The sequence below is a fragment of the Nesoenas mayeri genome (assembly GCF_963082525.1).
Source record: "Nesoenas mayeri genome assembly, chromosome: 3".
NCBI lineage: Eukaryota > Metazoa > Chordata > Aves > Columbiformes > Columbidae > Nesoenas > Nesoenas mayeri.
Window position 1 is genome coordinate 46,876,833 of NC_137544.1, and position 18,483 is coordinate 46,895,315.

At 38.5% G+C, this 18,483-nt stretch overlaps 1 protein-coding gene across 3 annotated transcripts in view; it reads right to left on the minus strand.

Annotated features, from left to right (window-relative positions):
• The window catches only part of PDSS2 (decaprenyl diphosphate synthase subunit 2), a 117,050-nt gene that overhangs the window by 39,928 nt on the left and 58,639 nt on the right, over window positions 1–18,483 (minus strand). For all 3 annotated transcript variants that reach the window (XR_013921982.1, XR_013921983.1, XM_080341991.1), the window contains exon 3: window positions 3,306–3,504. Coding sequence is in view for 1 of the 3 variants with exons in the window: in XM_080341991.1 (XP_080198117.1) it covers window positions 3,306–3,504 (199 nt within the window). In the remaining 2 variants the exon portion in view is untranslated. The remainder of the gene's footprint in view (window positions 1–3,305; window positions 3,505–18,483) is intronic.

Sequence of the window (18,483 nt, forward strand, 5' to 3'; positions counted from 1 at the left end):
ATCAAAACAACCCCATCATCACCTCTAAGCACACTCCTATCCCAGAAAACAGTGCATTACCAGGTGTTACTGTTTTGTTATCTAAGCAGCAACTGTGCCCTTCCTTGTCATAGGCTCGCCATTCCTAAACCCACCACTGAAATATCGCAACCCGGTTCCTCTTTGGGCTCAATTCTGTTCTAAACCCCATGGATTAGCAACGTCCAATCTACTACAGGATGCAATTCTGAAGTGGAGTTCTATTCATACTGCCTGCAATCAGCAACGTGATTTATTGCTGCAATCAGCAGGCCAAGAAAAGCCACCATCTAAAACACCAAGTAGACGAAACAAAAGGATCATTTATATAAGGTGATAAAAAAGTTAACAGGAATGTACAAAAGAATTGTAAATGCATGTGATCTGATCAATCTAATGCTTTGTAGCTGTAAAAGTTTTTTGAAGAAACTACCGTTCATTTTATACAGGTTTTATTATCTGAATAAATGGAGAACTTTGCTATGATCACAAAAATGCAGCACACAGTTGCATCTGCCCTTCAGCACTTTATTTTAAGCCTCAGTCAATACCAACTTTGTAATGATAATTAATGTCTCATAATTTCATGAAGTGGAAAATGAGAATGCTTTCTTCTGAATTACTGTGTGTGTCCAAACTCCCAAGTTTTAGATGACTTCATAACAGCAGAATTGATCTTACGGGAGGCTTCCTAACCGACATTTCAAGAAATTCTCTGAGTTTTTGTACCTCAGATATTAAAAAACCCCAAAACATCTCCCCAAACCCTCTTTCACAAGACTTTAGCAAACATATGGGAAATATAAGCACTTCTTTAAAAGAAACCCCCCAAAATACAAACCCTGAGCCTTGTATCTTGTTAACATCATTACAATTATACTCTACAACAGTAGCAAGAAGAGGAAAATTACTACGAATTAACAACAACAATTCCTATATTTAATGTTATTTAAAAATCAAAGTGTTACCTAAGGCAATTACCTTGCAGCCTTTTAATATCTACAGGGAAAAGCCTAAGGGAAAATAATTGACTTTGCTAATTTTACCCTTGGCAATTATAAAATAGCTCTGCATTTCATTACGACTACAGAGTTTCACATCTAATTGTCAGCCCCGAGAGGAGCACAGAGATAAACACATCATACAGCAGCTTAGGCAAGAGTTGAACAGCACAATAAAATTATTTTGGTAGCAATGGTTTCAGTTGATGTTAAAAACCCCTTTGGTTGAAATTCTAGTCTATACAACAGCTATGCATGTCTATAGAGGTTACAGCCCACCACGGTCAGTGCCACGTACAATACAATGCTGCTCATTTCACGAGTCAATTTGCTGAGCTACCCAATAAGTGCCAGCAAAAAAGCAGTGCTGTAATTTTTACTTTGTACATCAAAGAAAACAAAACATTGTGAAGAAAAAAGTCACAGTTATTTCACACCGCTGAAAAACAGATGCCAGATTTGAAAATTCATCATTTACAAAAGAATAAATACAGTATGTTTAAATCATTGCACCTGTCAAGAGATTTCTATAGCTTGTACTTCAATTTCTCTAACTTCACTAGTAGGGTTAGACATATGAAAAAGAATAATTTACTAAGTCAATCAGTTTCCATAATGGCATCCCACTTATCGTATGTAGAAGCTATGAAAGTATTTAGATGTCAGAAAAATGAAAAAAAGTGCTAAAATGTTTTGGCAGAATTTTCTGACAAGCAGTATAATGATTGCTTAAAAAAAAAAAAAAAAAGAAAAAAAAGTATTTCTTTGCACTTGTGCTTCCTTTCACTGTAGGCCTGTTTCCTGGCAAGTCTTCAGGGATTATACATTGCTGCTGCAATATTTAATGTACTAAGTGCAAAGTAATAGGTGCTAGATTTTACAGAAGTTTCCTCTTACGCTGAAACAACAACAAAATGATGTGCAGTTAAATCCCTTGGTCTGTCTTGAGAGTCTTACTAAGTGCTTAAAAAAAAAAAAAAAGGGATACCGATCAACTAGTAAAATCAATTGCACCTTATTTTGGTTATGGTATGACTAAAATTTAGCACTATTTAGAACTTTTTTCACTACTTACTACCAGTTATCACTGTAATGGTCTAACTCACTATTTCAGCAGATTGACATTGAATTTTCTGTCTCTTCTCCTGAATCTCAGCTCTGTGTTGCAAAGTGACACCACTTTTGAGAGAAGCTGTCACACTCATGATCAAAGCAGTACAGAAATACTCAACTACCATCACGAGGAGCTTTAGCATGAGAATCTAAAAAGAATAGAATCCTTAAGCTCAGGATTAAAACTGTGTTGATTACTGACAATTGCACACATGACAAACATTTATTTTACATTACGATATGGCAGCAATCTTCAAAAGTATAAAAGTACCACTGCAAAGAAGAAATGTTTTGTTTGCTCCGGAATGACACACTAACCTCTCCAGCCTTAGGTGCATTTAGGGGTTATGCTGGACTGGCACAGGGATGCCTCGGGATCTCCCTCCACCATGGGAGGTTTTAAGAACAAGAAGGACAAACACATGTCAGTAATGATTTGGTGTAGCTGATCCTGTCTGAGGAAAAGAAGAACTGACGAGAGAGATGATCTCTTAAGGTCTCCATCAGTCTCAGTTTCTAAGATCATACATATATACTATTGATTTGTCGTGAAAAACATTTCCCTGTAAAGTTTCAAACAGTTTGGCTGAGCAGCTGGATTGCAGCTGCCCTTTAGAAGTGAGTACATCTACATTAATAGAGCAATCCTAATACTCAGGGGCATCCAAACGCCTAACAAAACAATTTTATTAAGATTAAAAAGACACCCTGGTGCTGTGTAGACAAAGAAATGAAGCCTTCTCCCCAGAAGTCCTTAAGACAGACAAACCTTTCACAGAGCACAAGGTAAAACAATATAACAAACCAAGCACATCTTCACCAGGCAGTCTGCCAGAGGTGCTGTAGTCCAACATGTCATGAGGATGCCACTGCATATACATTAAAGTAACCAAATTAACAACTCATCCATTACTACCTATGGATACAGGGCTTCAGAACATATAATAAAAAGACTTCGACACAGTAATTCTGTAGGACAGTGGTAAAAATGTTCACAGTGGCCTGTCAAGCCACCTATGTATGCATGTTGATTTTTACAGGATGATCCATATATATATATATATATATATGTATATATATATCTCACGACTGCTGCCTTTTTAAAAGGTCTGTCTTTCAGAAGATTCACTAATAGTTACTTGCTCCAGCAGCAGAAGAATTTTGTTCTTTTACCTTGGTATTCTGCAACTGTGCAAGGCTTGTGCAAGCATTTGCTAGAAGAAAATCTCCACTCAAAACAGCCATTTTATTTCCAAACTGCATATCCTTCAGCGGGCCATCGCAGGACTTGAGCTCACCGATATTCACTATGCCACGATGCACCAGAAAGGCAGTGTGGATCAGTTCTGTAATCTCAGCCAGGCTTCTTTGACTGAAAGCAAAGAAAAAATACAATTGTTTTTGATGCTATGAATAAAATACAGATTCTTAGGGGGGAAAAAAAAATGACAACTGCATGTGCTAAACAGACGTTTTATGAATTATTGTGTAGCTCTTCTATGCACTTCTAGAAGCCAGAACCGGGAGGTGTTAAGCAAAGAGAACTAAGTATTTTCAGGTAAGCTGCTGGTGCCACAGGTTCCATTTGGAAGAATGCTGCCCTTTGTTTGAATTCTTTTGCAAAATAAAGCTAAGTAATTGATACAGTCCTCATGGTGCTTTCTTTTTTTTGTTTTGTCTTCTAGAAGCTTGAGGGACACTGACATGAAGAAAATGCCAAGCAGAAAGTACTGATGGGAAGGAACAAAGGACTTATCAGCAGGGGAGTCGTGAGCAAGCTGATCCGAACACTGTAAGAATACTGCAGTCAATGACTGCTCAAATTAGAGTTAAATTAATAACAGGATACCTAGCAGTTCAATAATACCAAGAGGGGAGGGCATAGAGGAGAGAGGAGAAACTGCTGAACGTTTTAAAACTGTGTACTAATGATATTTCACTGGTTGTTTTAGTCAGAAGCAGCAAAGGTCCAGCAAAGGGGCAGACCCAATTTCATGTGGATAAGTTTACAAATCACTTCTTATTCCAACACACTGAGTGCTGCATGCTGAATTTAGGATTTTCAAATTCCTGTGAGAGGCTTGCCACAGAGGTTATCCCATAGAGGCTTGCCCTCTATTTATTTTTGTTTTTTGGAAAAGGCAGGAAAAAAAGTCATGTAGCACAGCCCTCTCTTCCCCTCCTCCTGCAATTCAACCCTGCAGCCCCCAACAGTTAGTGACTGCCACTCCGAGGAGCCCAGGGATGTCACCTTAGCTTGGAACTACAACCATGCGATGAACAGACATAACAACTGCACAGGGACAACGGGAGGTGGGAACAGCAACACACAGGAGTATTCACACACTGCACACCCAGATATGCACAGGCCCCCCTCTTATGAAATCTTCGGCACATTCACATCTTTTCTGACTCAAGCAGTTCCCTTTAGATCTCGGACACTTCATAGATGAGCAAAAACACAACGCATGCCATCAGCTATACAGATAGCTAAAAGGCCTTAAAGTTCAAATTAAATTGCAACCTAGTAAAAGGCATGTTATGCTCCCTGTGCTTATTCAAAAGTGGCCAAGCACTGATTAATCAAATAACTAAACTGCTCCACACATTCACGTATGTATCCTTGCTGATACATGTTCATGTTAGATTCTGCTTCAGTGCCGGCATAGTATTGAGCAAATTAATACTGTTGCCTCTAGACAGTGAAGATGTGTGGTACCCACCCTGAGCAATATTAATCTAAACTAACCTTCTGCCCCAAATATATCTGACCTGCCAAGTGGCCCAGCAGCAACTGTTTCAGCGCAGTGATCCATGGCAATCAGCAAGAGCAAAGGGCCAGCAGAGCCACACAGCCTGGGCAGGCATAAAAAAGGTAGATGAACTAGGCGGAGAGGATAAACAGAGGTTCCCAATGTATTTTGTCACACACAAAAAACCTAAGCTGTTTTAAAAGCTGCCTTTATAATTCACAATTTTTGCTCCATGCAGAGAAAAACAATCTGAAAACAAACCAGCCAGCCATTCTCCATGTAGACAACAAAATTGAAGGTTGATGCTGTTTTTCAAAGAGGCGAGGGAGAAACGCGCATAACCTACAGCCGCAATATTGTTTGTGATCATGCCTGACTCGGCTCTAACAAAGGGTTAATAAAATTTCAAGCTCGGAGAAAAAGACTAACAAGACATCCCGATGCTCCTGCTGTCACTGTCAGGGCAGCCCTTGGAGGAAATGCCCATATCCATCCACTTTATCAGATGGACAGCTGATCAACATTAAACAGACTTGCTCTGGGCAGACTGAGCCCGGCTACCTGTTTGGAATAGCAATGAGAGCGCCTGCTCCCCACCGCCGAGTGCTGCGTCTCCCACCGCCGCGGATTCCGGGACATATGGGGATCCCTAGTGACGAGCACATTGAGCTGCAGCCGACTCCAGCGATGGCTCATTTCCCCCAGCTGAAAGCAGGAATTAATATCCTGAGGAGATCAGGCCACCTCTGTGACCGCCAACTACTGAAGTGAAACGACGACTGTCCTATTTCTTCATTTAATAAGCTTTTAATGAAGGAAATCAAAATCTCCTCTTTGACTTCAGCATCGCTCTTCATGAAAAGGTTACACAAATACATCAGTGTCATGCTTTCCAAATGCTCAGGATCTGGATGTTTTCATTTCTTTTTCTATAATCCATTTGTTCTCCGAATGGTATTCATATTATTTGTGCTATCGAGAGAACCATATTAGGCAGATAATCTGTGTCTAATTCTGATCTCGCATGCCACTCTTCCTCTCTCTCTCTCTAGGAAACTAAACATATAAGAACCAAAGCTATTGCAGAAATCCCAGGCAACAGATTCCTTCCCATTTTTTGTAATAACTCCCATAATACCCAAGCATGACTAAAAAGCCCACAGTGCTGCTACGGATACAGGAGGGTTCTTGACATGACTTTGTAAAGCATCCAACAAGAAAACCCCCACTATTATGAAGTTGCTACTGAATGGCTAAAGCAACACTATATACAGCTTTCTCGATCTAAAGCACTATTCAGTGATTAAATAATTGTGTATTTGAAAGCAGCTAATCCCAAAATACAAAACATTAACATTTATGCAATGCTGGATGCATAACAACATAGAACAGAGTACAAAAGCAGAAACAGGGCAACAGGATTATGAACTCCTACTGCTGCCATCCTGCTCCTGCTCCAGAGCCCATGTTCACACAACACAGAAGTGGTTCCCACAAAAATTACTTACACAGCAAGGTAGTACTGAGAAAACAGTCAACATCTTTAAAACACATGGAGTCTCTAAATGAAGTGGGCTAAGAATAAGGAACACTTTTTCACCAAATGTCAACATACTTCCGCCTTTCTTTCATGGGCTTCATCACTGAAGCAAGAACTCCCTGCAAACCACCACCAGCTGCCCCAGAGACTCTACAGACAGACATCATATTCCAAGAGATTACCTCTTTTGAGCTCCACAAGCTCTTCCATCTCCTTTTCTTTCTCCTCTTCCAAAAATCAGCCTACATGCAGAAATGTCATTCCAAAGAGAGTGGTACAGATGTTTGGACAGTACCAAGGGGACCACACTAAAAAGTTTTGATGGGTCATAGTCAAACAAGCACAAGTTCCCCTGTTAGGTGCATTACTTGCGCAGAGCTAATCGTGGAACACAACTCAGCTCCCATATACCCCCTCTACTAAGAGAATCTCAGAATCACTGAGGCTGGAAGGGACCTCTGGAGGTCACCTGGTCCAACCACCTGCTCAAGCAAGGCCACCTAGAGATGGTCGCTGAGAACCATGTCCGACAGCTTTTGTAGATCTCCAAAGATGGAGAGACCTCTTCCTCCTGTAAACAGGACATACTGGCTCATCACCTTTTTGAGCCAATTCCTATTTACTACTTCAGTGAATACCTTTTCCCCCTATTCAATTTTTTTTTGCCTCTACTCTTTACTTCATGAAAAACTTTAGTTTACAGACTTTTCCTGCCTGTGGCGTGTAAAAAGGAGCAGCACGTAAATTGCCTCCATTTTTCTGCTTGACTCCTTGTTCCTGCAAGTTTAGTACCAGTGTAACTAACCTAAATCTCTGTAAAATGCTTTCTGTGAAGCATCCCTTAAGTTATGAGCTCCTCAAGCTGCAAATGTCATCCTGGAAAGTACAAAGAAAACACTAACTTCACGAGGAATGAAAAACTCTTCAGCAAGGCCAATTGGAGCTATATTGACTCCAGTACTATAACCCAGCAGCTTGCAGGAAAATACTAGAAAAATGTAAAATTTAGTTATATAGACATCCTGCAACAAAACAAAACAAGTGCAATATCTACTCTTCCTCTTTGCTTCCCTCTCCCAATGAAGTCACAGATCACTGACATCCAAGTTTTGCTGAACTTCGACAAAATGCTGAGCATACTTCAATAAATCTTTTACTTTTGCCCTTCTAAACTAATGCTGCTGTGATGCCAAAGTAAGGAATGCAGGTGTTGTAGAAACCCCATGCTCATAAAGGCACCACATCTAGAGAAAAAAATGAAGAACTAAAGGAGAATCTTTGTAAATGTGCTTCTACCTCAAAAAGTGCATTTCACAATTTTGTTTTGGATTAACATTTCATATTTGTATGTCTGTGAGTCTGCCTCATCACAGTATCACTGTTATCAATGGTCTTATGATGGAGATGACCATCTCATGCAGAATTGAACACCGACTTCAAAGCCTAACCAAAATGATATTAAATGGTAAGGGAGACTGGCAAAATATTGAAACAAAATAGGTTTTGGTGGTAAATTTCCTATGCAACTTTAAAAAATTTTGCAGTGTTCCTTCCTGGCATCCTGAATACCCTTTTTATTGTTTATCTTTAAATATTGCAGCAATCGAAAATTTGCCAGTATGATCTCTTTAACAGTTCTTATAAATTACTTCAGTCTCTAATTTCATGTCCTACTCTAAAAAAAGAAAGAAGAGGAATATTTCCTAAATAATATTTAGGAAAACATATGATAAAATAGAAGCATTAAATAGCACAATTGTATTGCTGTGAACAAAAGAGCACTTCAGCTTAAATACTCCTCTGTGATATTTGCGATGGAAACTTAGACTCTCAGTAACAGCAAGAAAACTTGAGTCAGTTTCCCTTTCATTATCAGTCTACTGCCAGAAATATACTGGTCCTCTCAAAGGATGACAGGTTATGCAAAGAACTGTTTAGTAATTTTAAATGTTAATAGTAGACATATTTCACAGAAATGGACCCAAGACAAATTAGCCATTAAAACTCATATTCTAAAATTTTCAACAATGGAAGTAACTGCAATGAAAAAAGCAATGGAACTGACAGATCAGAAATTCTTTAAGAACTCATAACACTTAACCTTTAAATTAAAGTGACTAACAGTACACACCCAAGATTTGAACATTTTCTCTGTGACTGTCAGTCCAATAGCTTCCCTTCAATACATAAAGGATTAACTTGTAAATAAAATATAAATAAATGTAAAGTCTTACATTTGGGATTTAAAAAAATAAGTACATTAAAAATACCAGCATACATTCAATTTTAGTGATAACTGTAATAATCCATATACCTATGAATCTGAAAACCAGAATAGTCCTTTAGTGGAAAATTACATATGAAAAATAATAACTGAAGAATTAAACTAATAATCTCAAGCACTGACAAAGTATTTGGGCAGAATGTGGTATCAGATTTTACTTTTTTTGTGACCAGTGAACAGAAAGAAAAGCTTTTGCAAAGACAAGAAGGTGCATACACTAAATTCATGTGCATTCTGTATGCTCTGGGCATTGTGCTGCCCCCAAGATAACCCACCTAGTTAAACAGTAAGAAAGAGCTGGGATTTTTACCGTTATTTTTTCCATTCATGTGTCAAGTCAACACCACAGTTAATAAAACCATGATTCAAGGAACATTGTACAGTGAGTAACAAATAGCATCACGGTGATGGAAAGTCTCATTCTCATCTTCTGTATATAGTCTCTTTTACAAGAAATTTAAAGGGGAGGGGGAAGGTGTTCAAACTAGTCAACTTGTATGGTAGGCACTGTGGTTTCACCAATGGGAACAATGTTCAGGATAAAGCAGCAGTAAGCACAGCACCAAATACTCATCGCATGACCATGACTCATGTACCCAGCAGAAAATACCAACCCACTGCTGTCGTTTAAAAAGGGCAGAGACTAAGACTTGTGTGCCTCTTCCTCTCTTGGTCACTAAGCTACTGTAGGGTCATCTTCCACCTGAGGGATAAATGAAGTTGAAAGACATCAATTCTATGAAGTCTATTGAGTATTCTGTTTAAGTGCAAAAATAAACTGATTCACAGGGATGAACAGGCTACATATCTTACCTCTTTCATCTCCTTCCCCTCCTAGCATCATAAAGTTTTTGAAGTAAAACTTCCACCCATGCTCCTTCACATATTCTTCCTTCCTTATTCTTGAAAAGATCTTACATTTTCATTCTGTATCTCCTCCACCACTGAATAATGCTTAATTCCTTTTTCCACAATTTGTCTTAGTAAGCGCTTCCCTTAGCCCATTACAGGGTTTGACAATGTTTTCTGGTTTTCAGTGGGCAGATGTCCACTGCAATTCAGCAAACCAGTTTCTCTAGGCACTGTGGGTGGTCAGTAGGGGAGGAGAGAGGCACTTGAAGTCAGGCTCCCGTTCCTTTTCTTAATATAGGAATCCAGAAGAAAGGTTTTGGCAGTCTTGACTTCACTGATAATTACATTAGGTCTACCACAGAACAACCAATTCCCTCTTTATACTCCAGACAGCAACACAGAAGTTAACCAGTTCGGATCAGTTTCCTTCCAGTGCCACAGAGATGCCAAGACAGCCACCACCAAGTCACTACCATGGAGCCCTTAAGCCTTGGAGCCAGTTGCCTGCACCCAACTGCAAGGGATCCATGTTTGCACCATCATTTCCCCGCCAAATGAGGCCCTAACTGGTGAACTTCAGAGTCTGATGTCTCTGTCTGGGTTACCCCTACATTTGGCATCAGTGGCCAGTACCCATGATCACAACCTTCAGCACAGCGCATTCTTCTATAGATTGCATTAACAGCTATGCAGACCATATCAAGTCATATCAAAAGCTAAGGTGTTTATTTCTTCAAAGAGCTACTGCTCTCATTATGTCAATAAAGATGCAGCTACTACAGGAGAATTTACTTTGAATAATGTATATTAGCAAGATAATGTATTGTCACTATCTTTAATTTCTAAAAGGACATTTCCTACCTCAAGAAATGTTGCATTCCACTTGAATGCTCTAATAAAACTTTAATTTGCTACAAAGAGCTCATATCAGAACTAGAAAGTTATGTACAAGTGAACATCATCTCAATGCATTTGTTAAAACAATAATCAAAACCATAGCAGTATACAAACATTCTTTATAAACATGACATATAATACTCAGAAGTATATAATATTGTAGATAAGCAATATTTTCAGTGATAAAACAAGCTGAATCATTTAGATAAACTAAAAATCTGAATAGTTTTTGGAAACTATTGAAGAATATTTTGCTATATGACCAAAAAGCCACAATTCCCCAGTTTGAAAGGCTAAGCTGATTAAAAACAAAAGAAAAAGCCAAAAAATCATGACTTCGACAAAGCCAAGCAGCTATAATTCCCTCCCTCTTTAGCTCAAACAAACTGGAAAACTGATAGCAACAAATGCAAATCAGAGAAACTAGGCAAGGAAGAAAATTGTTCAAGGAGCAAACGAGAAAATGCAGAGATGGACAGGAAACTGAGCAAAGGCAATTTAAAGAGGATATACTGAAGATCCACAAAGCCATGAAGAATTTTCAGAACTGCATCGTCCGTCAGGGTGGGCAGAAACATAACGACACAAAGGCAAAGGATTTTAGAAAGCTTGTTATATTTTTAAGCAATATATTTACACAACCAGATATAAATATCTTCTAGCTCAGTAGTGAAAAATAATGCTCATGAATGGCAGCCAGGTCAGGATTTTATAGTCAGTAGGTCCAGAGAATTTGCACTCAGGAGGGAAGGCAACAGAAAAGGAATGACACAGCTGATAATCAGCAAAGAGAATGAATCATCCTCAATACAGAGTCAACTGAGCTGGTTCAATATGCTTTACTGTAGTAAAAATATGCATTGCAAAAAGAGATCAGTCAATAGACCTCAGCTGGAATTAGAGAAAGCAGAGCACATACATACAGGACTAGGGACTCTGTCAGGAAGAAAAAACTGAGTGTTTGGAAAAGGGTGGAAAGAGGGTGAAGGAACATATCACCCGAAATAATTGATTAAAATACAGGATACCACTGTAGTCAAAAAGGCTAACGGGATCCATTGATGATTTAAGGGAAGAATAGCAGCAAAAGTAGCGTTTCTGCTGGCCCTGGGTTTCTGATGCCAATAAAAATCATCACTGGAAGAATCATTTCAGGAAGAATTTGGGAAAGCAGGTAAAAATTTAGAGAACAGTCACACTAACAACCTGAGTAAAAGAAAACATATAAAGTGAGAAACTAAATCTGTTTAACATATGGAGAAGGCTGATATTGAACTTATAGACTGACTTGGTCACAGCCGTTTAAAGAAGGTTTATGTATTTACACTACAGAAAAAAAATTAAAATAAAATGAAGATAAGAAAATACTCAGATTATTAGGCAAAGACAAAGGAAGATCCAGTAGCTTGAAACCAAGAAAATCCAGAGAAGCCTAAGGTGAAGGCACTTGCTGAGCTCTGTTACAAAAAGTAGTGGTGGATTCTCCAACAGCAGCACAACTGAAGAGAACACCTGATGAAATCCTATTTAAATCCTATTAGACCTGACTAAAGTTGGGGAAATCCTGTGGCCTGTTTTGTATTGCAAGCCAACCTGAGTAGCAAGATTGTGTCTCTTAGTTATTCATGTATTCATCAACCATAAAGCCAAGGGAAAGAAACTTTTCAGAAAATAAACGAAAGACAACTTAGATTTGGCAGCAGATCGTGTTGGTCCCTGTATCTGAAAACATTATTCACCAGCAGCCCATTTTCTTTTAAGGAGATATAGATGCTTTCAGCATCAGGATTTCCAAATGCATCTATTCCAGCCACCTTATTCAGGAGACACATCAACTCCAGAGCCACTTTGCCCATTTCAGTGACCTCCCATTCCCAGCACAGGAGCATCCTTTCAAACTTCCTTTTAAGCCAGTTCTGCAGGAGGAAACCACCTACATTCAAGATTCACATCTGTCTTTACACATTTAGGTACCCATATCAGTAATGTGATGCATTTGGCGCTGTACTAACCTGGGAATACATACAAGTATTCCCACAAAGAACAGGAGATAAAGAAAAACAGAGACCATCTACAAAATTATTTTATGTATATAAGGGTGTGTATTTTACCTAAGTATACATATTTTCTTTAATTACAGTTTTCCATATAACCATTAGGGGGTTCTAGCCATGCAAGGCACATTTATTAAAGGCAGCATGTCAAATAAGAGTTGACAATTACAGGCTATATCAATACACATTATGCCAGATGGTAATGAGCCATACACAAAGGGCCAGCCATCCAAAATAATCACACCATTTTCCACAGAAATGTTGAAGAGGTTATGGTTTATTACACAGTGCTCATGAGATATACAGTGGCAGCATTAGCAATTTTTCCTTCATTTGTGTCTCATTTAGGACTGTGCCCCCACAAGCCCATTCAAATTAGTACACAAGGTTAAAACCATTATGGTCAGAGGGAAAAAAAATTAAGTTGTATTTTTATTTTACAGTAATGGTGGATCAAAGTTCCCTAGAATCTATTATTCTCACAACTATTATCTAATACAGATACTAAAAAGAGTGAAATTCACTGTCATTTGCTGTGAAGAAAGATAGCCTATTTTAAATGAGCAAATTTATATTATTTTATTAATAACACTAAGTGAAAACCACAGTTAGGTTGTAACACAAAGTGACAAAAGTCATAAAACTAAAAGTTAAAACTGAACTTTCAGCCTTGGCTTTGAACTTACTCGTCTGCTTTTCAATTTGCTGCTTTAACAGCACGGAAAAACTTAAGTATCCAAAAGGCAACTCATCTTTCACAGCAGGCTGGAAAAACAATTGTCTCAAATAATCAGAGTGCCATCTCTGAGAAAACACCTATGAGATCTGACTTATAGCACCTTTCTACCCAGCTGCATATGTTGACTTCCAGCTAGAAAACAACTGTCAGAGACATTCATTTTCCTGCCTTTCCATGTTTAGAAGAGGTATGTGGGTGAAAAGATGTAACAGGGCAAATGTGAATATTTGTCAGCACAAGCAAAGATATGTTTATCACTTAAAAACATGCCGATGCCCACCAAACTCCAAGTGACAGCATTTTTAAGTCAAAAAACTGCAAGAAGGAGGGAGGACTGGAGTATTGGATGTGGCACCTGACAACACAAGTGCAGAGGATTGGCTTTTCAAGTCCAAACTCCTCTTTTGAAGGTGCAGAGCATCGCTTGGAAATCTGGGTCTCGCATCAGGCAGCCGCCCGGCTCACAAGGCCAGGGCACCCTCACACCTCCTCCCCCGGCTGCTCCTGCTGAGCCACTCTGCCCTTACACAAAATGCTGAATTATTCATTCAGCCAGATGGCAAAAGAGTGAAAAAAGTCAGTCAGTCTCCAGGAGATTATGGGAAAGAAAGGTGGGACCACCTGGACTCCAGTTCCTGCTCCACTCATTTACTGAGAGGGGAACAACATCGCCTACTCGGGCAATTCCTGACCTAAGTGTCCTGTATCCCTCTATGAAGAGGATTTTTCTGAATATTCAGACAGAGGGGTACTGGGGATTTGCATCCTTTAAAATACTTGAGGGAGTCAAGCCTGGATTCCCTGTATCCTCAGTGAACGCTCAGTCAGTGGCTCAAGAGCGCAGAGCAGGGTTAACAGCACATCTCCAGTTTGGGAATCCCACCCAGGTAGTTTCCTAGTTAAACTAGCCAACAAATCTTATCCGTGTTTTGCAATTCTTTGAAAGATAAAAAGCACGTTTGATTTAACAGCAGCTTAAAAAAAAAATTCTACAAAATTAGAAAGAATTCCATTAATTCCAGACTATGTAAGTCTATGATAATTGAGCAGCTACTCTGATAACTAAACACAGTAAACAGTTTTCTATCAACAACAACACTTTGCATCAAGTTCTTTCTACTATCTGGCACTTGTACAGTTCGTTTTATTACTGACAAAACTACTTACCCCAACAAGGTGGCATTTTTGCAGGCAGACACCGGCAAATATGAAATACATATGAAACCTGTGCAACGTGAAACAAACGCAAGCCCCTGAATTCATTATAAAATCCAAAGGGCATAAGGCTAATTTAAAGGTCTAGGTAAACAGAGACAACATTATGCAGAAGTGTGATATAGTTATTTTCAGGCTAAGTTTCCAGACAATTCAGAGTAGGTTTAAATTCTCTAATGCTGATTCAAAAATGAAAGACCATTGGCCAGTTCCAAGGAAGCTGATTACAAGCAAGCCCACGTCTGCACAGCTGTCAGTGGTCCAGAAAGAACAGAACCACCACTGTTTCCTTAAAACAGCAGTACTACATTAAAAAAAACAGAAGGTAAAAATAAGATACTTGAAGCTGATGGGGGGAAAGAAGATCAAGCCAAAAGAGTTTAAAATGGAGCTAGCTTAAAGGTCGTCTTTCAGCTTAATGAAGGCAGCAAGTTGCAGGTATTGTAAACAGGAGTCTAAAAAAGGTAAGAAAGGAGATGGTCAAAAGCTTTGGCAACGGCTGCTGTAGCACAGCCTTGGAAAAAATGGCATGGGAGGATACACGACGCAAGGAAAGACAGCAGGACTCAGAACTGAATAAGGTATGTTGATGATAAAACTCAAAAGATGAGGTATGAACTAAAGGATTAATTTGTGGATTGGATGATAGTGCTGTCACCAAAGCAGAAATCGAAAGGAACACAATGATGGAGAAAACCACATATTTTGCTATGGAAATGACCAGGATCCCTTCCCTTACGATAGCAGCATGTGTCAGCCAGAGTGCTTATGGAATGACTTGCACCACCCAGGATGCCCATCCAGCCAGAATTACCCAGATTGGCTCTATAGGCTCTTGACAACATGTATCCTCCAATTATACCTCATGCATCTATTCCATGACAAATTTCACATCATGGTTTAAAAATAATTTTGACTATTCTTTGTTTTATTTACCCCAAATATTTAAATATTTGCACTAAAACCAACGGCAAGGATATGAAGGGAAATAAAAGGCTTCACTTGCAGGTAAATGGCAAAAAGATCCAGGCTACTAACAATTAATTTTATGACCATACTTTCTCTTGCCTTTATTAGCTGTTTCTCAGCCCTCCAAGACTTTGAGGCATGGCTATAATTTTATTTGCATTGACTATGGGAGCTGGTTTGAACTAACAAAACAGAAATTCCCATTACTGTGTACTGTCACCTATGCAGAGACCGCCAGCATGACTTATCACCCCATGTGTTTCTCTGAAATATCTCTGAAGAATTTGTCTATAATTGTACTCAATGTAGCTGAAAGTTAAGGTGCAGTAACCTTGACATTAAAGCTCTGCTACTAATGACACTTGAAATATACAGAAGCTTTTTATGCGAGAGAAAAGAAGGTAACCTTTTTTATGCAGTGAAGAATGAACACCTGATAAATGAGCAGTCCTGTTAAGAGAATAGATTGTTCATACGTCTAACTGTACAGGAAAAAGGCATTAAAAAAACAAAATGTGAATCATGAGAATACAGTGTAGCAGATAGGGCTGGGGTTTGTTTTTGTTATATAAATATGTATATATTTTTATCGTGCTGATACAAAGCTTACTGTATGTTCTGAAAGAACAATAAATATCCAAACTCACAGAAGGGAGAAAAAAAAGAAATCAGAACATACACTGCTCGCACAACCACAGATACCTCATACTTTCTAGGAAACCTGCCCTATTCTGAACAGCTGTAACTGCATTTATGTTAGTCAGCAATTAAAAGTATGGTTATTGCACCTGCTCTCCTCTCCCCTCCTGAACTTTCAGTGTTCAGAATTGGATAGAGACATTAATACCATGTACTGAAATGGTTTATTATAGGAATGTTTTTGCTTTTCACGAAGCAGAAGCATGCAGCAGATGGATGTTGCCCACCATGCAGAAGGAAAGAGACTAATGGCAAGAGGGAGAGGGCAGATTCCCGGAGACCTCGTCCCTCACACCAGGTGCGTTGACAGAATCACCAGCAGGGAAAGGATAATAAACCTTTTGGAGCAAGGCAACAACTGCTGCTTTGGGGACCATATCTGCATAGTAACAAAGTTTTGGTGCTGTCGATATCCACAAAATTTTATCATTATTATTAGTACTTACATTATGCAAACAGAGTATTGAGAAAACATGTCTTCTGATGAAAAAGTACTACCTATTATACCACTGGCATAATTTCCATCTATTCTTACCTTCATTTACAGCAATTCTATAAGATATTTGAAAATCTCATGCTTTCATTTTTTGGTCTTTTCATCCCAGAATGATTCAATCTACATATTTTAATAAGGGGTAAAATGACATCAACCAATTCAAGCAACACTAGCACCAACTGCATGATGGTGGAGAGAGAACTACATGCTAATAAACCACCTTCAAGAACAAACTTAACTTCTGCAGAATTCCTACCTGAGTCCACAAAATAGGATCATTTCTTAATTGCAGCCACTACTGCAGTTTTTCTAAAATTCAGTTTGTTAACTGGAATGGCACATGAATTTAGCTGAACTTTTTGTACTGGTTTCGTTGCATGGGTATGGGTATCAGAAGCCAGAATGAAATTTCAGCTGTAAGAGACTGAAGTAAGCTCTCCATAGAACACTGTTCGGGTGAAACATAACAATTATGAGAAAGAAATATTGTGCAGTATCTGAAACTTTCTTATGTTTCTCCCCTTTCTGGAAATATTAGATTAATAATTTGGCTGCATTGTCTCTTTCCACAAAATTCACACAAATTTGTCCAAGTCTTCAGAAAAATTAAAAATTACAACTTCAGGTATTTTAATGGACTTCAAATAATGGACCAAAATCTCATGTGTACTGAACATGCTATTTAATCACACTGGCAGTGTTGTTCGTAAGTTTTCAATTGCTACAAAACCTGGAAAAACACATAATGTTTCTGAATTATCTTTTGACTGCTTAAGCACCTTCTCAAATACAACACACTCAGAATACCATGTTGTATTCGTATTTTGAAGACTTTACACCTAATTCTCTAACTCCTTCTCAAATCACTGTTCACTATCATCATACATATTTCTAGTAACTTAAACTCAGAATGTAACCATTACCTCCAAATCTGGACTTGCCAGTCTTGCAATCCATCCACACCTAAAAACTTTTTCCTGAAGTAACAATTTAACTTTCCCTTTATTCTATTAGCCAAGATGCAACATAACAAGGACTAATATTCTCCCTTCCAATCTACTGAAATACCATCTCATTCCCATTGAAAATATTTCTGCAAAGATGATTCATTTTTATTAACGAGTCATTTCCATGAGGAAATTTCTTGCTATTTTTCTTAGTGATTTCTCTTCCACTACTGCATCAAATAAAAACAACTTCACTTGTGAAGATGAAGATCCACCATATGAAGATGTCAGCACACACTTCTATTCCACAGTCAATGTCTGCTTATTATAAAAGGGGGTCCATCCAAAAATTTGTTTCTCCCTATCCTGCTGTCACACCCTGAAGAAACTTCAGCTTCTGAAATAAGAAATTTTTGATTTTACGTTCTTTACCAGATTTACTTAGAATTGTTTCCCCTCACCTTTAAAACTAAAAACAAGCAACAAACCCTCACTAACACCACACAAAAGGCCCTCAGGCAATCTTCTCCTGCCTCTCTTCTTGTTTTTCATGCCAAAGGAAATTTTATATTACCTTGAGCAATGCTGGGTATAGCACTACAGTAGGTGGTGACTTCTTTCTCTTTATCTACTTGCTATCTGTATGTATTCACACACCTTCTTCTATATTGGAATTCATTACAAATAACCAAGCTTCTCAACTCAATGCCCTGATATGCTGAGTTTTATAAATTATTGTTTGCTTTAGAAGCATCTCAGAGCTGTCAAATTCCACATGTAAATCTGCTGAAAGTTGAAGGCCAGATATCAGTGAAGTGACAAGAAATATTCATTCACTTAACGTATAATGTGATCAGTGTCCAAAAAAGCTGTTATTTTGAAGTGTAAGGGAATGGATGTTGCACA